Genomic DNA, 27,035 nt, shown 5'->3' on the forward strand with positions numbered 1-27,035 from the left:
GTTAGGTTAGTGTGTTTATCTTTTTCTCTCCTTTTACTTTTAATCTATTTGTTTGTACATATTTGAAGTTAGTTTCCTGTAGCCAGTATCTAGTTGTCCTGATTTTTTAAATTCAGTCTGACAGTCTCTTTCATTATATTATTTAGAGCATTTTCATTAAAGGTGATTATTCCTATGGTGAAGTAAAATCTAGCACCTTGATCATTTTTTGTCCAGTTTTAGCCCTTCTACTTCATTTATCTGCCTTATTTTGAATTAATTCATCATTTTTGTTATTCTCTTATTTCTTTTATTAGCTATACTTAACTATTTTGTTATTTTAGTGGTTGCTTTAGGACATAAATAACTTGTAACAGTCTACCTTCAAACAGTAGTATACTATTTAGGGTAGAGAATAAAACCCTCACAATAGTATATTTATATTTCTTCCTTTCTGATTTTTGTGCTGTTTTGTCATGGAGTTTACTTTTTAATGTGAAGTAACTTCAGATTACTTTGTTATTATATTTTTTTAAGCAATCAACTACTTTTTAAGAAGATTTAAATAATAACCAAAGTCATATATACTTACCCACGTACTCCTATTGCTGATCCTCTTCATTCCTTTATGTGGATCTGTATTTCCATCTGGTATCATTTCTTCTGCCCAAAAAATGTTCTTTCACGCTAATTCTAATGCAGAACTGATGGTGATAAATTCTATCTGCTTTTGCATGCCTGAAAAAAACTCTCCATCTCATTTTTATGTTTTAAAAATATTTTTAAGAGGCACCAAATTCTAGCTTCTTCCTCTTAGTACTTCAAAGATATTGATTCACTATCTTTTCCTTTCATTATTTCTGATGGTAAATTTACTGTTACTTTTATGTCATTCCTTGAGTGACATGTCTTTTTTTCTGGCCACTTTTAAGAATTTCTCTTTAACACTAGTATTGAGAAATTAGTTATGATGGGCTCAGATGTACTCCATGTTTATCTCATCCTCTTTGACCAGTGGCTGCACAAAGCTTGTACTTTTCATGAATGGCAGGAATCCGAAAAAAGCAAGTCAACCATTCAAGCACATTTCAATCCTTTGCTTGCATTATGTTCACTAACATCCCTTGGCCAAAGCATGACACATGGTCACCCCGAAGTGACAGGATAAGGAAGTAAACTCCATCTATCATGAGGTCAAGGCAAAGCTCAGCATAAGGATTATGCTCAAATTGTACACCTATACTGGAAGAAGTCCAGTACCTTAATTGTAAACTTAAGATGTCCCCAGCAAAAGCTGCTTCATGAAATATAGCACAGAAGATTATTATCATTGGTAGTGTTTCCCGTTGGGTATCTTCCCTCACTGCCGTCTCCACACCTAGTCTTCTTTTTTTAGATGCACATCCCAGGTTACCTCTTCCAGACTTTCAATGGTAAAACAGTAGTTGCCATCAAGCTCCCAAAAAGCTTTAAGAATGTTGGGACCTCATCAGATGTGCTCCAGTGGTATGCAGGTGTAAGGAATGAGAAAAGATTAATTCTATTCTGTTATGTTGGGGGAAATTACATGTCACTATGTTTTGACATGTAGTGACAGCATTGTGAGTACTTCAGTGCTCTTTTATAAAGGGATACTGCATAAACAGGCAACCCTTTTCCACTCGTTTGTAGCTCTATTAAATTACTATTTGATATGAATCCCTTAAGGGATAACTCTCAAGATGAAGGAAGCAAAACCAAATAGAAATCAAGCCCAAAGTAGCCAGTTACACCTTTTGAAGGCAGCCAAACTGATATAGTGGATATTTAATGACAGTAATTTTACAGAGATCAACATTGTTACTAATACAGTTAGTAACAATATGGCTTCCATTTCCATTTTGAATATTTTCAAAATACTATGTTTAGTGTATTTCTTGTATTTATTGTTCATGGTAGTCTTTCTAGTTATTATTGCTTTCATTTTGTGCATGAAGAAATGGAGGCTCAAAAAAAGCTGAATTAACTGCTCAGCAAAAGTAGCAAGTGGCAAAGTTGGGGTACAAACCCAGATTTGTTTCAAAAATCAAAGCATATCTCAGTATAGTCTAATTTTTTTTAACCCTTGATCTCTAAATTCCCATTTGAGCTTCCTTAATGGAATCTGTTTGTCTCCTCAGGCACTGATGGACATATTTGTGTGGCTCAATTTTTATGGAGAACTTGCAGATATCAGGGGTACCTGAGATGTGGAAGTGGGTCTCTACAGCAGCCTGGAATAGCACTGGAGTCAAAGGACAGTAGAAAACCTGGTACAGCCTGTTCTTCTCATCCCTGAGTGGGAAAATGATGCCATCTAGCCCTTGATTTTTTTTAAGGATTCAGTTCAGTTCAGTCGCTCAGTCATGTCCGACTCTTTGCGACCCCATGAATCACAGCACGCCAGGTCTCCCTGTCCATCACCAACTCCCGGAGTTCACTCAAACTCATGTCCATCGAGCTGGTGATGCCATCTAGCCATCTCATTCTCTGTCGTCCCCTTCTCCTCCCGCCCCCAATCCCTCCCAGCATCAGAGTCTTTTCCAGTGAGGCAACTCATCGCATGAGTTTCAGCTTTAGCATCAGTCCTTCCAATGAACACCCAGGATTGATCTCCTTTAGAATAGACTGGTTGGATCTCCTTGCAGTCCAAGGGACTCTCAAGAGTCTCCTCCAGCACCACAGTTCAAAAGCATCAATTCTTCGGCGCTCAGCTTTCTTCACAGTCCAACTCTCACATCCATACATGACCATGGGAAAAACCATAGCCTTGACTAGACGGACCTTTGTTGGCAAAGTAATGTCTCTGCTTTTTAATATGCTGTACAGGTTGGTCATAACTTTCCTTCCAAGGAGTAAGCGTCTTTTAATTTCCTGGCTGCAGTCAGCATCTGCAGTGATTTTGGAGCCCCCCAAAATAAAATCTTACACTGTTTCCACTGTTTCCCCATCTATTTCCCATGAAGTGATGGGACAAGATGCCATGATCTTAGTTTTCTGAATGTTGCGCTTCAAGCCAACCTTTTCACTCTCTTCTTTCACTTTCATCAAGAGACTTTTGAGTTCCTCTTCACTTTCTGCCATCAGGGTGGTGTCATCTGCATATCTGAGGTTATTGATATTTCTCCCAGCAATCTTGATTCCAGCTTGTGCTTCTTCCAGCCCAGCGTTCCTCATGATGTACTCTGCATATAGGTTAAATAAGCAGGGTGACAATATACAACCTTGATGTACTCCTTTTCCTATTTGGAACCAGTCTGTTGTTCCATGTCCAGTTCTGACTGTTGCTTCCTGACCTGCATACAGGTTTCTCAAGAGGCAGGCCAGGTGGTCTGATATTCCCATCTCTTTCAGAATGTTCCACAGTTTATTGTGATCCACACAGTCAAAGGCTTTGGCATAGTCAATGAAGCAGAAATAGATGTTTTTCTGGAACTCTTTTGCTTTCTCCATGATCCAGTGGATGTTGGCAGTTTGATCTCTGGTTCCTCTGTCTTTTCTAAAACCTGCTTGAACATCTGGAAGTTCACGGTTCACATATTGCTGAAGCCTGGCTTGGAGAATTTTGAGCATGATTTTCCTAGCGTGTGAGATGAGTGCAATTGTGCGGTAGTTTGAGCATTCTTTGGCATTCCCTTTCTTTGGGATTGGAATGAAGACTGACCGTTTCCAGTCCTGTGGCCACTGCTGAGTTTTCCAAATTTGCTGGCATATTGAGTGCAGTCACTTTCACAGCATCATCTTTCAGGATTTGAAAAATTTTAAGGGTTAGCAGTGCCCATAAATGTGCTTTGGGGGAAGATAGTAAAGTAATTCTTTAAAGACAGCAAAGTGCATTAACGTGAGTTAATGTTCAGATGTATCAAGTTCATAGAGTAGTGCCTAGAGCATTCTCAGTGTAATGTGTGTTTGCAAAATCATAAAAATATAATTTGTACCAATATACAATTGATGAAAAACAAAACTGCAAATTTTTAATAGGGGCTGAGGGAATCAACTGACAGTTTTGTTGTTGTAATTATTAAAGAAAGAGGGATCTCAGAAGAACATTATCCTTGTTAATTTTAAAAGTATATATGAAGAATAACCATGCTACTGAGTAGATAAGACAATATGTAGGATGTATAAGCAGATTTCCTCCTACAGTGAGTATGGATACCCTAGAAAATGTATTATCTGTAATGTCCTTAAGGTTTTCATGCATTTCTAAATTTTTAAGTTTTGTATCTATGATCAACATTAATTAAAATAACTTCTGTTTCTTAAATTTTGTTCTCCTTACATCTCTATTCTTATATAATACTATATCCATTGTTGTTATCTTTCAATTTCTAGGCAACAGATGGTGTATATTGAGGCTTATGTCAAATAACAAACACATTTAACTTGAATCACGTGGAAACTGACCTCAGTTTTCCCACTGTGGTATAGTTTATGAAGGCTGACCATCCCTGTGTAACCCAAGCCCAGGTTAGACCAACTTCAAGCCCATGCTATATCCTGATCACACAATAAATGTGTATTGGTGGTATAGTGGTGAATATAGGTGCCTTCTATAATGAATGAACTAACGTTAGTGTTCAGTATTGTATATTTTTTGCTATTATTATAGCAGGACTTTCATTTTCTATTTGGCTTGCTTTCTTTCTAATCTAAGAATGTTACTGATGTAGGAGCTCATTTTTCAGTGAATACTGGGGTATATGTTTTTCTCTCTTTCATTCCCTCATGAATGCAGTTGAGACAAACATATTATGGATGAAGAATGGATCGTATGATAACTGAATCCAGGGATGGGGGAGAGGCAGGTGTGATGAGGTCACTATAGATATTGACACCTTCCTTTTAAAATCTTAGCTTCCCAGGGACATCATAGCAGTGAACTGACTGTAAAGGGTCCAAGTCTTAGCTAATTTTATCTACTTGGTTCTCTGTAAATTTTGACTTGAGTTTTCTGAGCTGGCAGAGAAGGAGATTCCTTGGATCTTGGTGGCTTTAGGATACATATCTCAAAAATTTTATTTGTTGCCTGAACTTGGAACTAAACAAAGAATAAGGATTGGAGCCTGGACCATGTATCTGGGAAACTTGCGTTATACTTGGCCAGAGTTGGCTATTTCCCCTCTCATCATATAAAACTCTGGGAGCCCATGGATGAGCCAACTAAATGGTAAATTATCAAAGCATGCTTTGGGAATATCAGCTAAAATTAGAGGATTATGCATGGATTAGATCATGAAATCTGATCAGATTCAAGCACATGCATATTTTATTTTATTTCAACAGAATGAAATTCCTGAGGTGAAGAAAGAAGAGACCTTGTTGGATTTGGACTTTGATCCTTTCAAGCCTGATGTGACCCCTGCAGGTTCTGCTGGAGTGACCCACTCACCCATGTCACAGGTATCAAGTGGATTTTTTGATGGTTGAGGCTGATAGTTTATAACCTTTAGTAAAGCTTAGTGAGGCATTTCCCTGATCCCTCTCCCTTTCACGTGACTGTTTTTTTTCAATTGACAAACATATCCTAATGGGAAGGAAGGGTAGAAAGAGGACTTGATCGATGTCAATTATTCTCAATCTCTGGTAGTGTTAGCTTTCTCTACCCACAGAGTTGGGATAACACACATTCCAGTTTGCAGGAATCATCCATCTCAGAGTTACCCATAGTTCCACATTTGTACTCAGAAGTGTCCAGGCTTGATTGATACCTTCTATGACTTCCCTAAGTAAGACTCTTCCTCTTGGCTTGGGGTATAATCTTCTTACTGTTTTCTCTGCTGTTTTTCCTCACACTTTGCAAATTAAGTCATTTGGCCATCACCGGGAGATTTTGTCCAAGCAGGAATCTCCTTCAGTCTTGATAGTTCTGAACTTGATGCTGATACTAATGATGCCTATGTGGTCTTTGTTTTTAATTTATTTATTTTAATTGGAGTATAATTGCTTTACAAAGTTATGCTAGTTTCTGCTGTACAACCATGTGAATCACTATACAGATGCATAAATCCGCTTCCTCTTTAACCTCCCCTCCATGCCCACCCCGCAGCCCACCAGTCTGGGTCATCACAGAGCACCAGTCTGAGCTCCCTGTGCTATACAGTAGCTTCACCAGCTATCTCTTTTACATACGGCAGTGTATACACGTCAGTGCTACTCTCAGTTGGTCCCACTCTCTGATGTTGACATGATCTTGATGATAACTTGATGCAGAGTTAGCCTTGCTTATCCATGCTTACCTGTGTTCTCAACTTCCTCACTTAACATTCTTCCCATTTCAGTAGTTATTGTGATCATAATGTCTATCAGAGGGATACTGGTCGTGGGTGCTGAAATGACCTGTGGGTAATTTCTCTGGAATATAGTTACTTAACAGTCATCTATGCTAATAGAAGGAAGTTAACTCAAAATATTTGCTACCCAGAAATTGTTTATGTCAGTATTTTTGATGTGGTTGGGGCCTCACATTTGAGTCTGGGAAAATCCAAGGATGCTAGGATATACTTCAGATTAACTAATCAGAGTGTAGTGCAAAACTCAACTTAGATATTGAGACCCAGCTCAACTTCTTGGGCTTGAGGCCTACTTGATACCTTATGGTAAACCACTGGGACACAGACAGCTAACTGTCACCTCCAGTAAATAAAGCATCTCTCTAATCCCCACTTTGGTCAGAATGTGATGCAAGCCTCCATGTTGTGATATTGAAACAATAAAAATTTGAGATGTCAATAAAGCAGGTGATTGACTAGATTAGATGCTAGTCTGACAGGTATTTAGCAAAAAAAAAAAAAAATGGGTTTCTCAGATGAATGTTTCAGGAAGTTTTATTAAAATTCCCTTTTAGCATATTTTTTTGGGCTCCAAAATCACTGCAGATGCTGATTGCAGCCATGAAATTAAAAGATGCTTGCTCCTTGGAAGGAAAGTTATGACCAACCTTGATAGTGTATTAAAAAGCAGAGACATTACTTTGCCAACCAAGGTCCGTCTAGTCAAGGCAATGGTTTTTCCCGTGGTCATGTATGGATGTGAGAGTTGGACTGTGAAGAAGGCTGATCGCCGAAGAATTGATGCTTTTGAACTGTGGTGTTGGAGAAGACTCTTGAGAGTCCCTTATACTGCAAGGAGATCCAACCAGTCCATTCTAAAGGAGATCAACCCTGGATGTTCATTGGAGGGACTGATGCTAAAGCTGAAACTGCAATACTTTGGCCACCTCATGAGACGAGTTGACTCACTGGAAAAGACTGTGATGCTGGGAAAGGTTGGGGGCGGGAGGAGAAGGGGACGACGGAGAATGAGATGGCTGGATGGCATCACCGACTCTGTGGACATGAGTTTGAGTGTACTCCGGGGGTTGGTGATGGACAGGGAGGCCTGGCGTGCTGTGATTCATGGGGTCGCGGAGAGTCGGACACGACTGAGCGACTGAACTGAACTGAACTGAACTGAACTGATGACATGCCTCAGAATATTCAGTTCAGTTCAGTTGCTCAGTCGTGTCTGACTCTTTGCGACCCCATGGACTGCAGCACACCAGGCCTCCCTGTTCATCACCAACTCCCGGAGCTTGCTCAAACTCACGTCCATCAAGTCGGTGATGCCATCCAACCATCTCATCCTCTGTTGTCCCCTTCTCCTCCTGCCTTCAATCTTTCCCAGCATCAGGGTCTTTTCCAGTGAGTCAGTTCTTCACATCAGTTGGCCAAAGTATTGGAGTTTCAGTTACGGCATCAGTCCTTCCAATGAATTTTCAGGACTGATTTCCTTTAGGAGTGACTTGTTTCATCTCCTTGTAGATCAAGGGACTCTTGAGTCTTCTCCAACACCACAGTTCAAAAGCATCAATTCTTCAGTGCTCAGCTTTCTTTATAGTCCAACTCTCACACCCATGCATGACTACTGGAAAAACCATAGCTTTGACTAGACGGACCTTTGTTGGCAAAGTAATGTCTCTGCTTTTTAATATGCTGTCTAGGTTGGTCATAGCTTTTCTTCCAAGAATATTAAAGGCTCCAAAAAGTCCAGCACTTAGAAAAACAAAACAAAACTATTTAGATTTGTTTAAATTAGTTTCTCAAATTTGTTTGACCCCAGAAATCTGTTCCAATGACATGTTCTTAGCATTCATGGGAGTGGTCCCTAAAACTCACTTTGAGAAATGCTAATTGGGTCATTGTCAGAAAGTTTGAGGGTTCTATCTTGTTGATCAAGCAAAGTAGAGCGTGAATGTATGTATCATTCAGAGTATCTCCTTGGCAGAGCTTTCTCATTGGGTAGACAGCCAGCAAAATTCAAGGGACTTCTTCTGCCTTCTCCTCCAACATTTACTACATTAGTGGCAGGAGGAAAGTTTCCACAGTGGATGCTGTGATGATCAGGGGATGAGATGCCATACCATTTCAGGCTGCAAGTTTGACTCAAGAGAGGAACCTCTTTTCTATCAAGTCATGATTAAATGAATTCATAAATCACGGAATTTAAGACTAAGAGATTTTTTTTCAGAATTAACAAAAAATGACCTGGCATTTTTAGTTTAGTTTCTGGCAGAAATTCATTACTGCCATCAGGGCAAGCTGTATGTGCCCTCTACTCTTCCCTCAGGTCAGGTGATAAACTGCTCTGGCTTCCCAGTGGCTGTAATTGAGTTACCTCACTGCAGCATTGACCTGTGATCCAACTCTAGTCACACTGCTCCTCCTTGGTGAAGAAGAAAAGTCTTAGGCTGAGATGACAAAAATCACAGAGCTGTTAGATTCTGCTGCCTTCTCTTACCTTGATTCAACATGATCTCCCTTCCCCGTTGCCTGATTCTGTGTTTTAAATTGCTATTCTTTCTGCTCGCGGAGCACCTCACCCTATGATCTCTGCAGTGTCCACTTGAGTTAACATGTCCTTTCATGATTGTAAGGAGTGATAAACATGATGTTTCACATTGCTGCCTTCTTTCAGAGAAAATGCCTGTGTGCATTATGCAGAGATGAGTAGGAGCTTTTAGGAGCTGTGATTCTTAAAGGGCTGTGAAGCAAGAAAACATAAACCATCTAGAAAACCAGAAAATTGGATGTAAAGTGCAGAAGGACTCTGTGTACCAGTAACTGGCTTTCAGTTGTCTTGTCATTCTACAAGTGAGTGCTAATCCAGAGACCGACCAGGCTGCCTGGAGCTATAGGGGAGGGGGACATTAGAGGAGGCCCAGGCCAACTTGAGGGGGGGTTTCAGTTGGAACCACAGGGCCCATCTTCTGTAGTACAGAACCCAAACCAGACATCTGTAATCCCATCTGGAAACTGTCATATTTTTCAGATGAAAGTGTCAGGCTCTCTAATTTTCTGTTCACATTTAGAGATTCAAAACAAGCAAACAAACATGGATGTAGTTTAGTCACAAAGGCATGAACAGAGAAGAATGTGGCTTTAGCAGTAATTATGAGTCACAAAGGAATTAAGAAAGAGAGGTCTCCTCCACTGTCGACACACAGTGGAAGTCTTTTGAACCATCTGGATTTATTCCCCAGGTTCAATAAGTTTCGTAATTAAAATGCCAGGAATAAGTATAATTCAGCCACCTGTCTTAGGGGGCACTCTGCTAATTTACATGATGGCCAATTAATTGAGCTGTGTGTTGTCTGATTCAACTTATTGAAGAATTGCTTTTCTGGAGGTCATTTACCATCAAACAGGTCATCCTCTTTAATTTGATAGGAGGGTGGTGCTGTTATCCCTCTGATAGGAACTCTAACTCAGTGTAAAGCCCCAAAGATCTGTTACTTATTTTTATTTTATATTGTAGTATATTTTATTTACAGTGTTGTGTTTGTTTCAGGTGTATAGCAAAGTGATACAGTCATATATATATATATATATGAATTAACAAAAGCAGTTCCCGTCTTTTGATGGGGAGCTCGTGGTTTATAATATAAATGGCATTATTTTGAGAGAGGGATAACTTAGGTATGGCATTGGGTTTTTTTTTCTTTTTGCAGCTTGAGGCAGTTGTAAAATAACTTAATGTAGCTTTTTGCAACTGTGTTGGAGAAGGCAATGGCAAGCCACTCCAGTACTATTGCCTAGAAAATCCCATGGATGGAGGAGCCTGGTAGGCTGCAGTCCGTGGGGTCGCTAAGGGTCAGACACGGCTGAGCGACTTCACTTTCACTTTTCACTTTCACACATTGGAGAAGGAAATGGCAACCCACTCCAGTGTTCTTGCCTGGAGAATCCCAGGGACGGGGGAGCCTGGTGGGCTTCCGTCTATGGGGTCACACAGAGTCGGACACGACTGAAGTGACTTAGCAGCAGCAGCAGCAGCAACTGTGTACTCTATAGTATTTTTTTCATTTGGTGAAATTTTAACTGTTAATGTTTATGGCATTGTGAATATTTTTTCAATTAAAAAAATTTGATAGGGGGGTGGGATAGAAGAAATAACATTTGCAGTGATTAGGATCTGTATTTCCTTAAAGATGTGATAAATTCTAATATCTGGACATTTTGTTTACTTCATTTTAATTGTGTGTGTGTGTGTGTGTGTGTGTATTAATGTAAGCCTGTTCATCATGCTTTGGATATAGATTTCACTCACAGTGAAAAACAGATTGACACATGTGGCTCTAAGTTAAATATAAGAATGTAAAATTTAAAATTTGGTTCTGTTACACTTGCACATTTCAACTCCCAATAGCACATATGACTAGTGGCTGCCATATTGGACAGCATGGATATGGAACATTACGTCACCAAAGAAAATGCTATTGGACAGTGCTGTACTAAATGTTTCTAAAATGTTTATGATTCTGTTTCAAGAACTTATATCACCTCCTTATTTTTTACATGCTTGAGGTTTATCTGCTGATGGTATTTTTTTTTTTGTTTGCTTTCAGACATTGCCCTGGGACCTCTGGACGGTAAGAGAACTCTTATTTTAATGTATCTGGATGGCTAGATTTTTAATATATCTTATTTTAATGTATCTGGATGGCTAGATTTTTAATGTATCTGGATGGCTAGACATTGGGAACCTTGTCATATTTTATTTTATCTATTATGAAAAGAAGACCCCGACATTTTCGATGACAATCATCAGCTCCCTAATGATTTCTAAGCATTTATCTGCACCCAGAAACAGAAGTGAGGAAAAGAGTAAATAGCAGACTCCTGGGTGAGCAAGAATTCCGTGTTGTGCCCCTTCAAGCATCTTCTTTGATTATCAGTGGCCAGAGGAAATGTTGTAGTGAAGGGCACACGTATTTGTTACTGCTTATAGACTACATGAAAAGTATGGATGAGAAAACGTAAATGACAAGTTATTCCACACAGGGAACCATTAAAACTTTAAAAAATTTTTTTTGCCATGAGGCATGTAAGATCCTAGTTCCCAGACCAGGGATCGAACCTGAATCCCATGCAGTAGAAGTGAGGAGTCTTATTCACCGGAAAACGGGAATCTCCAGGGAACACTTTTTTTCATTATTATTTTCACTGAAGCTTAGTCACAGAAGATTTGAGCTTTGGGGCCAGACATCCCAAAATGTGAGTCTACACTGCAGTTACTGTAACAATATGACTTTCAGCAAGTTCTGAAACTCTTGAAGCCTCAGTTTTTCTGCTCTGTGAAATAAGGGTTATGACACCTACCTCAGAGAGTTGTGTGGGGATTAAAGGAGATAATATTTGTAGAGTATTTAGCTCAGTATCTGTCATGTATTGATACAAAGTCTGTATTACTGCTGATGTTATTTATTCAGCTAATCTGATGTGCAAGCGTGAACATTTCCAAAATTGAGAATTGAGACCAAAGCACAGAGTTTGGTGCTGGCAACATCTGTGAAATTAAGAAAATAACTGCATCCATATGAAGCCCCATTTCTCTTGTTTTTGGGCCCTTTTCTCCCCTGTCTTAGAAGAGCCCTGGGTCACGTGGTCTTAAGAGCTCAATTTGAGTTTCATGTTTTCTTCTCTTTTAATGAGACAGCAATAGGAAAGTTGGGTAGCTCTAACTATTCATAAGCCTGGTCTTCTGAAGTGACATTGCTCCTTTCTTCCCTTAAAACAGAAAGATGACTATTCCCTTCCCTTCCTCAGGAGATTGAAGGACCATGGAAGGCTCTCAAGAGAAGAGCTAAAAAATTTCTGCATGAAAACGTCTTTTATAGGGAGATGGTTTTACTTGGATATTCACAAAAAGGGCTGACATTCAGAACATGGGGCTTCTATAGCCATAAAGTGTTTTTGTTGATTTTAGAAAGTGACAGGGGCTAGCTTCGTGTTTCAATTGTGCAGTCTTCAAAATAGTGAAACAAAACTTATTTCTGTTGCAAAACAAATTGCAAAACTTAATCTCAAACCAATAAAAGTCAAAGTCTTCAATGGTATGTTGATTTTTGTCAGTGTGAGATTTTAATGTGCTAGGAAATTTTCTTTTCTTGCCTTATGATCACGCGTATGCTTATTTATTATTATTTTTTTACTCATACAGACAAGCACTGATTTGGTACAGCCGGTAGGTAAATATCCAGAAAATTCTGGATTTTTTTTCATATTTAATATACATTGTATACATAGTATATTATCTTAGAATGAGCTTTCGTTTCTCATGGCATTGCTAGTCACATATGTAGCCTTACACAATTTAATTTATATACTGTCTAGCTTTATTTAACTGGTGCTACTCTATTGAAGATTTTTGTGTTTCTCATCAAATCTTACCATGATCTATTTCATCTTATGTTTTTTTTTTTTTCTTTGCTCTTCTGCATACTCTAAAGACTGATTCTTCAAAAAGTCTTTCCCTGTGTAACCTGATCATGGAGGAAACTCCAGACAGTGGGTTGACCGAAGAAATTCAAAGATCTCAGATTGATTTAGGTGCAATTATCTGGGGCCCCGATGCTAGTACAGACAGTGTCAGCCAGAAAATTACCCAAGATGGGTCGCAGGAAGACTCTGCATGTCTCTCTGAAGCAGAACAGGACCTGGGATTGTCCACCGGAATGCTTCCTTCTGCTGACTGGCACACTATAGCTGGACAGGGTGAACATGTCCTGGGGCCAGCCCCTCCACGTGGAGATGAACAGCTGCCCCCAAACCCCATGCCTGGGGCTGCTTGCGTGGAGATGGAGCATCCTTGGGATTTACCTGACTCAGAGATACCAGCCATGGAAACTAGTGAGCTGGTCAAAGAAAGTCAAGAAGATGTTAAAAAGTCAGAAGAAGAGGAAGGAAACCAGAAAACTGAAGATTCTGTCTGGGCAGGTGTGGAGACATATGAAAAGGTAGAGGCTGGAGCTATTGGTGTCAAGGACCTAGAAGGGACAGAGGAATTTGAAGAGAGAACATATGAAAGTACAGGAAATGGAGTAGTAGATCTTTTTAAGACACTAGGAGAGCAAGACCAGGAGACCTTAAAAATCAATGAAGAGGAAACTAGGAAATATCTAAGTGCTGGGTGTGAAGAAAGCATAAAGACTGATGAAAAGTGTCTTGAGAAAACTGATATATTAGAAAAAGACATGAAAAATGTAGGTCAAGCAGATGAGTTTACTGACAGAGCCCAAGGGCTAGATGAAGGGAATCAAGTAATAATAAGTAATTGTGAAATTATAGAGAGTTCTGGAGCTGAAGGTGCCAGTCACACAGATATTTTGAATCTGCCTCCCCAGGCTGACTCTGTGTCTAATACTGAAGATGCCAGCCCAGAGGGATGGTTCTTATCTGGAAAAGACAAAGAGAAAAAATTAATAGACCCTCCTAGCCATAATATAATGTATCACTCAGCACAGGGTAGTAGAGATGCTAAAGAAATTCAGTGTGAGGCTGTGTTACATGCTTTTGGAGCTGACAGGGGTGGAAATCAGGCTATTGTTTTATCAGTAACACATGAGGCAGCAACTCAGTCTAGGACAGAGCTTAATTCTGCTCTGGGAACTGATGCAAACAGAAGAGACTGGTATTTGTGTAAGACAGAGGATTCATTAATAGAGGGACCTGAAAGTACAGTGACTGGGAACTATAGCCAATCCATTAACTTGCCAAGAATTGCAAAAACGGGGGCTTGGAGAACAGATCCAGGTCACATCCGGCAGCCAAGCTTGGATTCAGCAGGGAATAATATAGAAATAGTAGAATTCTCTGGTATACCAGATGGCCAAGCAAGTGGATTTGCCAGTTGTCTTAATTCTATTAACTGCTGGCCTACCAGAGGTATAGAAGGCTTAGATAATTACAGGGAATGCTTAGATACTGTTGGAAACAAGAAAGGGCTGGAGGTGGATTTACCAGCAGATGTAGGTGGGAAACAGGTCGTTAGTAGCTGCTGGGAAGAAAGCCAAGAGATAGCTATACCATTGGTTCTGGGAGCCTCCCAGAATGCTAGCAGCGAGAGTTCTGCTAGTCCCCAAGACAATGACACCAACCACTCAGATTTATCTGAAGATGAAATTGCTAACCAGAGATATGGATTGTTGTACCAAGAAATAGAGGCTGATAAAGAAGAGGTACTTACCCCAGTATGTAGTATAGATTAGCCAAAGACTTCTGTAGGCTCTTTTTTTCCTAATGTTTCTCACCTACTTCATCATCCATCTCTGTCTTCTCCGAGGTCTCCCTCATCTCCTTGACAGATTGTCATGTACCTCTTGAAACCTGTGCAAACCAAATAGGTTGACAAAAAACAGACAAAAAAGACAACCAAAATGACAACAGAAAAAGCAGAATGATTGTGTTGGGAATTGATGAGAGTCTATTTTACCATCCCATTTATTGTGTTTATTCTTTCTGCTTCCAGTTTTATTGTTCAAGCACTAAAATATATATAAAAAAAAACCAGACTAATTTACTGTTCCTAAAGTGGTTACACCCCAATAAAAGCACATGAAATATTTCTACCAAGGTCCATTGAAACTATAAAATCTAAAATAGCTGTTCATTAAAGTGATGTATTTAAAGAAAAATACTGGATGTGCTTCTAGAGTCTATCAATGGCTAAAAAAAGAACTATTTAAACCCTCATAACTCTTGTATGGAATCATGTTCTCATTACTAGGAAAGTAGGCTTTGGTTAGCCACATACCAGCAATAATTATAAAACTAATGTTTCCCTTTTTTGTCAGCCTATTTAAAATAATACAGTATGGCCTTTTCCATTTCCTAAGCATTTGAATGCACAGCAACCTTTTGTATTATTTTAATATTTGTGGTGATCTTCAGTTTCCCACTTGTCTAATAGACATTTACCAATCCTACAGAAGTAATGAAAAAAAATAACATACTCTGATTTCCATTTCTGTTTAGGCTTCTGGAGGTTCATTTAATGGATTTACCCAGGTAAGAAATTGACTTACTGGTAAAATTCATCAGTTGAGAACATTGAAAATTTTAAAAATATGGAACCTCTGGTCACTGGAATAGCGTAATGTTTAAGTATGTCAATATAAAATTTGACCCCACTTCTTGTGAACTTAGAAATAGTAATAGTAGTAAGGTTGCAGGGTTGTTGTGAAGGTTAAATGAGATGCCAGTGCAGAGGCTTGGTCTAGCAGCCTGGCACATACTAAGTGCTCCATGACACTAATTAGCTATTGGTAATAAGGTGTACTATGGAATTCTGATGATTCCTCCACTAGAAATTTGAAGTTGTCTTAATCTGAGAGATCTGCTAGGCTCAGCAGCCTCTTCTTGGAAAAGAAGAGATAGGATTGGTTTGATCTAATGAGATGGCTCTTTAGACAATATAAGTGATTTTTAGGAGCCTCCTTCTAAAGATTCATTTAAGAGTCATACTACACAGAACCTTATTTTTTCAGTGGTTCTTCAGAAAGGAGCCATTGGAAGATCACAAACCATTGACAAGGTTGGCTCTGGCCAACAAGCCAGCATTTTGCTTGGAAGTCTGTGATGGAGGGGCCAAATAATGGACTGTTCCATTCATTGTATGTCCCCAGTAGATGGACAGTGTAACCCATATGAAAAGCAGACCACATGGCTATCAAGTCATGGAATAAGTTCTGAAAACTTCTTCAAGGGAGACTTCAAGTATCTGCCTAGCTGTGATGAGTGCTTTGTCTCAGATCTTAGACATGAACAGTTAAGAATTTCAACCTTCAAAATTTCTCCTTTTAAAAGTTTGACTACTTTACCACATGTTATCTAGAAAAAGAGAAAACCCACTCACACACTTGCACCTGAATACAGATACACACATACACACAGAGAGGTGATAATGTATCTTTCCATAGAAGCAAACTCTTTCAAAAGATTGAGTTTTAAGAACTGTTATTCATGTCTCATTTTTAAAGTTTGTATTTTTATCAGTTATAAATGCACATCATTTAAAGAGTTCAGTTCAGTTCAGTCACTTAGTTGTGTCCGACTCTTTGCAACCCCATGAGCCACAGCTCTCCAGGCCTCCCTGTCCATCACCAACTCCTGGAGTCCACCCAAACCCACATCCATTGAGTCGGTGATGACATCCAATCATCTCATCCTCTGTCGCCCCCTTCTGCTCCTGCCCTCAATCTTTCCCAGCATCAGGGTCTTTTCAAATGAGTCAGCTCTTTGCATCAGATGGCCAAAGTATTGAAATTTCAGCTTCAACATCAATCCTCCAATGAAGACCCAGGACTGATCTCCGTTAGAATGGAGTGGTTGGATCTCCTTGCAGTACACGGGACTCTCAAGAGTCTTCTCCAACACCACAGTTCAAAAGCATCAATTCTTTGACACTCAGCTTTCTTTATAGTCCAACTCTCACATCCATACATGACCATTGGAAAAACCATAGCCTTGACTAGATGGACCTTTGTTGACAAAGTGATGTCTCTGCTTTTTAATATGCTCTCTAGGTTGGTTATAACTTTCCTTCCAAGGAGAAAGAGTCTTTTAATTTCATGGCTGCAGTCACCATCTGCAGTGATTTTGGAGCCCAGAAAAATAAAGTCAGCCACTGTTTCCACTGTTTCCCCATCTATTTGCCATGAAGTGATGGGACCAGATGTTATGATCTTAGCTTTCTGAATGTTGAGCTTCAAGCCAACTTTTTCACTCTTCTCTTTCACTTTCATTAAGAGTCTCTTTAGTTCTTCTTCACTTTCTGTCATAAGGGTGGTGTCATCTGCATATCTGAGGTTACTGATATTTCTCCCAGCAATCTTGATTCCAGATTGTGCTTCCTCCAGCCCAGCATTTCTCATGATGTCATAGAAATTAAATAAACAGGTGACATTATACAGCCTTGACATACTCCTTTTCCTATTTGGAACCAGTCTGTTGTTCCATGTCCAGTTCTAACTGTTGCTTCCTGACCTACATACAGGTTTCTCAGGAGGCAGGTCAGGTGGTCTGGTATGCCCATCTCTTTCAGAATTTTCCACAGTTTATTGTGATCCACACAGTCAAAGGCTTTAGCATAGTCAATAAAGCAGAACACAATTTAAAAGGATTTTTTTTTTATTTTAAAAACAAAAACTTTAAACTTCAGGCCATCTTATACCCCCTCCATTTTCTGCTTCTTAGAGGAAAATACTTTCACACCTCATAGCAGATTCTCTGGTTTCACCACCACATGTGTGATGACTTTCTTATAATGCTCCTTCTTGATTTCCAAAGCATTAGTTATGGACTCATCTCTCTGAGAGACTAAAGTGTCTTCAATCTGCTACCCTCAGAGTTCACATCTCTCTCTCTGCTTCTTGCCCTTCCATTGACATCATAGCCAGCCAGCCAGTCAGTGGTGGGGTCATTCAGTTCAGTTCAGTCGCTCAGTCGTGTCCGACTCTTTGCGACCCCATGAATCACAGCACGCCAGGCCTCCCTGTCCATCACCAACTCCCGGAGTTCACTCAAACTCATGTCCATCGAATCGGTGATGCTATCCAACCATCTCATTCTCTGTCGCCCCCGTCTCCTCCCACCCCGAATCCCTATGATGCTGTAAATGCTCTTGTTGGTCAAATGATAAAGTTTACATTTCCTTTTAGGCTAACATTTTTTTCCTTGGAGGAAGTAATTGTAGGATCTTGTTTGTGAGCTTGTTTATTTGTTAGTGAGCTTCTTTATTTGTTTGTTTAGTTTTCTAAGTACTTATTACTAATTCAACCACATATTCTGTGGTTATAGAAATCTCCTCTCTTTTTATTTAAAACATTAAACATTCATTAAGTTTCATCCTCTTGAATATTGAAACTGTTCTTCGGGACTGCTCTAGTCAGACCTGGAAACGCTATGGAGTATGACTTGCCACAGTTATAATCACAGGGTCTCCCATCACGTCTACTGTGGAGGTGGTCTCACCTCTCTTCTGTCCATTCACTCTTTTCGGGACACATATCACCCTCATTTGGGGTTAAATCCCTTGTTTGGATAGAGCACATCCTCCAGTAACTTCCTGAGAAAAGTCTGCACAAGACGCATGTGTTTGTGACCTCCTGTATTGAAAGTATCTCTGGCCTCATGTACCTAATAGACTGGATATTATAAGATATAAACTATTTTCCCTTGGAATTTTGAAGTCCTTGTTCCACTCAATTCTATCTCCTAGTGTTGCCACTGAAAAACTGTCATTTCTTTTTCATTTCCATAGGGTGCATCTTTTTTAACATTTAATAAATAATTTTATTGAAGTGTAGTTGATTTTCAATGCTGTGTTAGTTTCAGGTGTGCGGTGAAGTGATTCAGTTATGCAAATATGTAATCTTTTCCCTATTCCTTTCCATTATGGTTTCATCACAGAATATTGAGTATAGTTCTCTGTGCCATAGGTAGTAGGACCTTGTTTATTTTGTATATAGTAGCATGTATCTGTTAATCCCAAACTCCTAATTTATCTGTCCCTGCCTTTCCCCTTCGGTAACCATGTTTGCTTTCTATGTCTCTGAATCTACTTATTTTTTGTAAATAAGTTCATTTGTATCATTTTTTAAGATCCCGCATATGAGTGATACCATATAGGATTTGTCTTTGATGAGAAACTGTCATTTTGCTTCTTGATATTTTGTAAGAAACCCTATCTCTGTATTTCTCTGTGTGCTTGTATACCCCTCCCACCTTTTTCTCTCTGCAAGCCTATGTAATCCTTACACCCATGTTTCGAGAATTTTACAATGATGTACTATGGTCTGCATCTATTTTCATACATTGTACTGCTGCTGCTGCTGCTGCTAAGTCACTTCAGTCATGTCCGACTCTGTGTGACCCCATAGACAGAAGCCCACCAGGCTCCCCCGTCCCTGGGATTCTCCAGGCAAGAACACTGCAGTGGGTTGCCATTTCCTTCTCCAATGTGTGAAAGTGAAGTCGCTCAGTCGTGTCCGACCCTTAGCGACCCCACAGACTGCAGCCTACCAGGCTCCTCCATCCATGGGATTTTCTAGGCAAGAGTACTGGAGTGGCTAGGCCCTTTTAATCTGAAAATTGCATATTTTTTTGTTTGTTTTCTTGTTCTGCAACTCTTCTCTTTTTCATGTACTGACTTTTTGAGCTAGTCTTCCTTTTTTTTACTTTTTCCTTTTCTCTTTCTCTGATTTCCAACTTTTCTAACAGATTTTTAACTTCTATATATATATTTACATTCCCATAAGCTTTTTGTTTACTGAATATTTCTTTTTGAATAGCACCTTCTTATGTTATGAATATACCATCTTCCACTATATCTCCAAGGGTATTAATAATTCTCAAAGGTGTAAAGTCTTTGTTTCTTCCACTTTTTAAAAGCTACTCAGTCTCTGTTTAATATTTGAAACTCCTCAAATGTCTGGTGACCTTGGCTGTCTCTTTAAGAGGAGGTCACTGAAAAACTGAGAGACTTGTACAAGTAGGTGGGACTCATTGACTATAGGTTTTGTTGTAGGATTTTCTGGCTTATCTTTTCTGTTGAGTTCCTGGTATCAGATTCTTTTGACTTTTTTTTATTTCTCTCTCAAGCTGGTCATGTTCTCTGGGAAGACTCTTCTGGTCTCTTGTCTGGGTATGTGGGGGACGGGTACAGGGTTCAAGCCTGGTTGCCAGGTTAATTGGAGTTGAATGGGGAAGTAGTTGGGAGGAGCTGGGAGGAGTAGTGGAGGAGCCCTTGTCTCTATAATGTAAATATTCAATTAATTACTCTACTTTACTAATATACTGTGTGTCCCCCTTTCCAGAGACTCCAGAGACTCTCTATTTCAGCCTCTGAAAATAGGGGCAAAGGGTGTTGCTTGGTTTTCAGATATGAGACCAGGTCTAAGTAATATTCAGTAGACTTTCAACCAGTTCCCCTGGCTTTTGTACCACCCTCACTTCCATTTCTCATGGCACCTAGTTTATAATTCTTTTTTAAATTAATTTTTATTAGAGTATAGTTGCTTTATAATGTTGTATTAGTTTCTGCTGTACAGAAAAGTTAATCAGCCATATGTATACATATATCCCCTCTCTTTGGGATTGCTTTTCAGTGTTGGTCACCATGGAACACTGAGTAGGGTTCCCTGAGCTATACCACAGGTTCTGATTCAGTTCAATGTAGCTCAGTTCAGTCTCTCAGTTGTGTCTGACTGCGACTCCATGGACTGCGGCACACCAGGCTTCCCTGTCCATCATCAATCCCCGGAGCTTGCTCAAACTCCCGTCCATCAAATTGGTGGTACCATCCAACCATATCATCCTCTGTCATCCTCTTCTCCTCCTGCCTTCAGTCTTTCCCAGCATCAGGATCTTTTCCAGTGAGTCAGCTCTTCGCATCAGGTGGCCAAAGTATTGGAGTTTCAGCTTCAGCATCAGTCCTTCCAATGAATATTCAGGACTGATTTCCTTCAGGATTGACTGATTGGATCTCCTTGCTGTCCAAGATCCTCTCAAGAGTCTTCTCCAACACCACAGTTCAAAAGCATCAGTTCTTCTGCGCTCAGCTTTCTTTATGGTCCAAATCTCTCCTCCATACATGACTATTGGAAAAACCATAGCTTTGACTAGATGGACTTTTGTCAGCAAAGTAATGTCTCTGCTTTTTAATATGCTGTCTAAGTTGGTCATAGCTTTTCTTCCAAGGAGCAAGTGTCTTTTAATTTCATGGCTGAAGTCACCATCTGCAGTGATTTTGGAGCCCAAGAAAATAAAGTTTCTTACTGTTTCCATTGTTCCCATGTCTATTTGCCATGAAGTGATAGGACTGGATGCCATGATCTTAGTTTTTTGAATCTTGAGTTTTAAGCCAGGTTTTTCACTCTCCTCTTTCACTTTCATCAAGAGCCTCTTTAGTTCTTCACTTTCTGCCATAAGGGTGGTGTCATCTGCATATCTGAGGTTATTGATCCAGCGTTTCTCATGATGTACTCTGCATATAAGTTAAATAAGCAGGGTGACAATATACTCCTTCTATTTTATACATAGTATCAATAGTGTATATATGTCAACCACAGTCTCCCAGTTCATCTGAACCCCTCTCTCCCCTGCTTTGCTATCCACACATTTGTTTTCTATGTCTGTCTCTATTTTGGTTTTGTAAATAAGATCATCTGTACCATTTTTCTAGATTCCACATATATGCATTAATATACAGTATTTGATTTTCTCTTTCTGACTTACTTCACTCTGTATGACAGTCTCTAGGTCCATCTAGTTTGTTGATCCATTGGGATTTATGAGTAATAAATTGGGTTGTTTTTGGTATTTCTACATCAACTTACAGTGCAGACTTTTTAGGTCTTCCAAGTTACTGTTCATTTGTTTGCTCTTTAATTTCAAAATTTTGTTCTGGTTGTTTTTCTTTCCATTCTTTTTACCCTCATGGGTTTATGCCTTTAAAAATTAATTTTCTTCTTGTTATCTAGTTTGGATTCTGGAGGCAACAGAGGTAAATGCCTGTGTTCAATCCTCCATCTTTGACCAAATGTCACTGGCTCATCTTTTCTTTTGGAGAACCATTGATATCTGATTATTTAGGCACTTTTTTTTCCCTTTGAATTGGTTAGATTATCCAGGATAGACTCTTCTGGTTTCTTGTCTGGAGGGTATAAGCCAGGTTACCTGTATAAAGGGGAATGAAGATTCTCCCTGAGATCACTGTTCCCTTAGCTTGTCTCAAACTTGATTTTTTACAATCCATATCCCAAATGGATATATTGTATACGATTTTTAAATTATGGCTCATAATTAATTCATAGATGTCACACTTTGATGAAACAATAAGATTAAGAATCCAACATTTAAAATGCTTAAATTTGTAGCTTAGATCCACTAAATTCTAACATCTTGTTGATGTCCTAGAGAGAAGCTGCAGACCAATAATGCCTTTGAAGACTCTGCCCTTTGTTGAATGCCTCTCATCATATGATTGCATTCTGCTAGCTCAGATTTATATTTAAAATAACTACTGTCAGAAATTATACTTGCATTTTTTGCTTTTGATTTAAACTAAACGAGCCAAATGAATCTTATTAATGTATTTGTTGATGCAATTCATAGAAACTGATTTAAATGATATCTTTGTTGTTGCTGTTTTGACAAATTAACTGAAACCCTAATAATTTGGAATCTTCTACTTTGTCCCCACTTTTCAACTCCAGGATACTTCATTGTTCACAATGCAGGCAGACCAGAGTATGTTCAACATGGTGAGTTGATTTTGGTTTGTGTTTGGGGAAAATTTTTCATTACCACCAAATGTTCCAAGGTTGATCATTGTAGGTAATTTAGAGCTTGAATATTCAGAGTGTGGTTTCTGTACCTCTCCCTTTTCTAGAAAATAGGAAGGAAAGCTCTTGAAAAATCATGTGACTTTGAATGTAGTTGCTTCTATTTATAAAGGCACAGTGATCCTGGCAAAAATCAAAATATCTTAATTATGGGTTTCGATGGAACATGAAGTCTAGCCATTCAAGAACATGGATGTTTCTGTGTTCTTATGCTATGTTCTTATGCTATAGCTTATGCTACAGGACTGACAACAGAATTGCCTCAAGAATTCATGCTTCAGAATAGATCCTTGCTTTTTCTTGAACCCGAGTTACTTCATCTCTCATCTCCTCCCTTCATTTTGTGACCTGTAGAAAGACGTAATACATGGTAAAGATATGATGCCTACTTTGCTGCCAAATGAGATAAAGAGAAAAGTTTAGCTCGGGAGTGAGTAGGAAGCAGAAAGGTTACTCTGGGTGTTAGCGGAGATCCTTGCAAGATTGGTTATCATAGGAAACACATGTAGCAGCAGCTTACTACTAAGGCTGAATGAAGAGACCTTGAGTGATGTCACTGAGAGCTTGTCAGTGCTACACTATGGAGGATTTAGGCTCTTTGAGGATTAGTTCAGGAAGGTTATTTGTAGCACACTGCTTTTCCTGTGGGAATGGCATAGAATTATCCCAGCTTCTGGCTTTCACTTTGGAAACTCAGAATTGGATTTAAAGAATAAATTTTTCCTTTTAGATGATTTTACTTCTAAGAAAGGATTTCTGCTCTGGAAGGTTATTTGGCCATTTTTCAAAGACAAGTGTTTCTCTAACACTCTGTCCATGGATGGATGGGTGTATTTTTGCCTTTTGGGTAACCGGATAAAAGGTGGAGTCTGTGATGTCTGCAAATGAAGAGTTAAATGTTTAAAATTCATATTATATTGATGTTAATAAGGGAGCCAGAGAGACTTATGTTTCATGATCATTAGTGGTTTTCAGTCTGGGTGATGGAGTAAGGGTTATACTGACACTGGAGGATGAGATTTTTAATTATCAATTGTGAATGAGTTAAAAAATGGAGAAATACTGCTGTAAAAAAGGCAATGGATCATCAGTAAATTCACCCCTACTACAACTGCAAATTCCTGGCACAGAATCCAGTGGGTTTTAAGTTTCTCTGAACATCTCCCTACCACCCCTGCACACACAGCTGGTTCTAGGAGCTTCCATGTGTGCCCTTCTCTTCTCTTTATCTGTGTTTTCTGAAGCCGATTTCCTGTACCTTCTTTCCATTGGGGAGCTTAGCTGTGTCATGCCCAGCACTGCAGATGCTGCTAGTGTTGACTCTGCGCTGTGAAGGACTAGGAGATCACAGTGAACCTCACCCACTGAGTTTCAGTTGTATAGCAGCTTCCCAGAAGCAGAACAATGTCTGAACGTGGGTTCATTGACTGATCTGAGCAAAGCAGAGGCTGAAGTTGGTAGTCAGCGGCACATCTCCCTACTCTTCGTCTTGTGGCCGCATGAAATATCCCTTGAGTACAAGTTTAAACCCTGTTGAATCTGCAAACCCTACTCTGGACTCAGGATTGCCTGCATAGCCCTTTAAAGTTCTCATTAGAGTAGCTGTCTTGAGTTTGGAGAAGGCAGTTACCATATTGGAATGTGTCTAGACCCTTAACTCCACTCTCGCAAACCATCTCTTCTTACCCTGCATTGCCTGCTTTCCAGCTTATCACAGAGGATGCTAGAAAATGTGTACTCTAGCAACACTGCTTGTTTTGTTCTAAAGCAAGAATTCCATTTCTGAGTCTTCAGAGTTAACCCATTGTGGCATCCTGCTGCCACTAATATATTCAGAGAATACTTCTCCTCTGAATGTATAATGATGGCTACTCCAGTGAACACCAGTGCCCCCAGATGGGTACAGCATGGTATCAACCCATTTAAAATATTTGCCCGGGGAAGCTTCTTATAGAAAAAAAAAAGTGCGTGAAACTGGGCAAAATTCCTAAAGGTCTAATTTAAGATCTTTCCACGAGATGCTGTTACCTTTACTTTTCCTTCGATCTTGACAAAATATTTTCAATTTTACATTATCTTAGAAGGATTAGATAAGTGACTTCAGTTTCCGAATTTGAGCAGCCTGTTTTATGTACAGTCATGCTGTCATGTTTCAGCCTCACTCATCATTCAGTGAATTCTATTTGTCCCCCTAGAATTTAAGTTTATAATGCTATATTATAATATTTGGTGTGATATTATTATTAGAGGAAAGTATTGTGACTTGTGGAATATAACCAATTCCTCCTCTTTATACTTTGCTTCCACTGAGTTCCTGTCTGACTTCAACAAGCAAATGCCATTGGCCTTATTCATGAAAACACCCTGCCTATTCTTGCCATGTATGAAACTTCAAAATTTCTCAGACTTCCAAGAAACCCAGACTGATGCAAATATTTTTTCATTTTAGGTTATCTTTGTGATTGGTTTTGAGTTGTTTTTTAATCTTAATGTAAACTGCTACTGCTACTGCTCCAGTACTCTTGCCTAGAAAATCCCATGGATGGAGGAGCCTGGTAGGCTGCAGTCCGTGGGGTCGCTAAGGGTCAGACACGACTGAGCGACTTCACTTTCACTTTTCACTCTCACACATTGGAGAAGGAAATGGCAACCCACTCCAGTGTTCTTGCCTGGAGAATCCCAGGGACAGGGGAGCCTGGTGGGCTTCCGTCTATGGGGTCGCACAGAGTCGGACACGACTGAAGTGACTTAGCAGTAGCAGTGATTGGTTTTGAGTTGTTTTTTAATCTTAATGTAAACAGATAAATTTATTTGATAGGTGTTTTGAGACTTCCTTGGCTCCTCATCCCCCATTGCAGACTCAGCTCACAGTGGGGCAGCCATCTGCCCATGGGTTTCTTTGTCTTTGTCAAATTACCCTTCCTATCCTTGTTGTTGTAGGTCATTTGATATCATCCTCTCATAGCAAGTCACCTTGACATCCAAAATGACTCAAGCGTACTTTGAGAGCTTATAGTATTTCTTAGCTGCAATGAAAACTTGTTCTATTATGAAGATAATTCCTTTTGAACAATACAAGTGAAATCTTTTCCCATAAAGAACTCCTGAGAGTAGATTAGAGTGAATTTTATCTCATTCTTTCTTAAAACTTGTGTCAGATCACCCTTTAAAGGTTATAAAAGCCCATAAAAATATCAGATCTCTGTACATTTATCTACCTAAGTATCCTTTTATTTTTATTTTGCCCTTTCAAGAAAGGGGTGATGTGACCTTGGCATGGGTTGCAATGGAGGATTTGGTGGCAGCAGAAGAGAAATAGTTTGCATATTTATCCAACAGCAGGCTATTCATTATTTTCTATTATCTCAGCATAACCTCTTCATCACTTCCCTATGGAACCTATCCTGTGCACCCATTTCAGTCTACATATGGGAGAGAGATGGCTTTTGATTTCTTATGGCAAATGTTTGACAGAGATCTCTGATTCCTCTAAAGGTAATATTTATTGGAGACGCCTTACTCTGCTAGGAAAACACTTTTAAACTTTCTTGTAGTTTAAACACTCTGATGGAAAAGGATCTTAAAATACCTTCCAATGGCCATCTGTACATTAATCTATAAATCAAAAGAGAGGAAATAGTTTCAGTAGCCACGGCAACATGCATTGATTGGCTGTGCTGTTTTTCATAGCCAATTATTATTTAATCTTGCTAACTTTAAAACTGAAAAAGTCTGGAGCTAAGAGATTCCAGAGGCTTGATTCAGCATATAATTGGAATCAGGAGGGTGTCTGTGGGTAGAGGTCTTAGTAGGAAGAAAAGATTTCACTCTGGTCTGCACAGGAGTCTGCTGCTGCTGCTGCTAAGTCACTTCAGTCGTGTCCGACCCTCAGTGACCCCATGGACTGCAGCCTTCCACGCTCCTCTGACCATGGGATTTTCCAGGCAAGAGTACTGGAGTGGGGTGCCATTGCCTTCTCCGGCACAGGAGTCTAATTGATATCAAAGAGAATACTGCTCAGTAGTTCCTTACAGGATTAGTTTATCATGTGAAAATGACTGATGACTAAGGATTTTGTTGGAAGGAGAAGTGAAATATAGGGACTGAACAGCAATGTACAAGGGCAAGGTATCTATAATTGTGGTGGCTCCTTGCCGCGCGGCTGAGTCTGTCCCTGCTAGCCGGGCAGTGGCACAGTCACTCCATAGTGACCATTCATATGCATTAATGCATTTTGATCTGAGTCATTAGGATGAGCCCGCAGGTTTTTGGCTGCAGTGCACATCAGCAGAGCGGGCAGTTCCCAGAACTGTGTTCTCCTTGAATTCTTCCTTACTCCTTCCAATTTCCAAAGGAGGGAGCTCCTATGATCTTT

The 27,035-nt window shown here is 39.5% G+C and overlaps 1 protein-coding gene across 1 annotated transcript in view; it reads left to right on the top strand.

The window, feature by feature from the left end:
* The window catches only part of AMPH (amphiphysin), a 228,857-nt gene that overhangs the window by 172,501 nt on the left and 29,321 nt on the right, over positions 1–27,035 (top strand). The window contains exons 12-16 of the mRNA XM_088834640.1: positions 5,284–5,400; positions 10,883–10,906; positions 12,478–12,501; positions 15,291–15,323; positions 22,532–22,579. Of these exons, the coding sequence (XP_088690766.1) occupies positions 5,284–5,400; positions 10,883–10,906; positions 12,478–12,501; positions 15,291–15,323; positions 22,532–22,579 (246 nt within the window). The remainder of the gene's footprint in view (positions 1–5,283; positions 5,401–10,882; positions 10,907–12,477; positions 12,502–15,290; positions 15,324–22,531; positions 22,580–27,035) is intronic.

The sequence above is a fragment of the Moschus berezovskii genome, chromosome 3 (assembly GCF_049115385.1).
Source record: "Moschus berezovskii isolate FMDL1 chromosome 3, NW_MosBer_1.0, whole genome shotgun sequence".
In the NCBI taxonomy this organism is placed as follows: Eukaryota; Metazoa; Chordata; class Mammalia; order Artiodactyla; family Moschidae; genus Moschus; species Moschus berezovskii.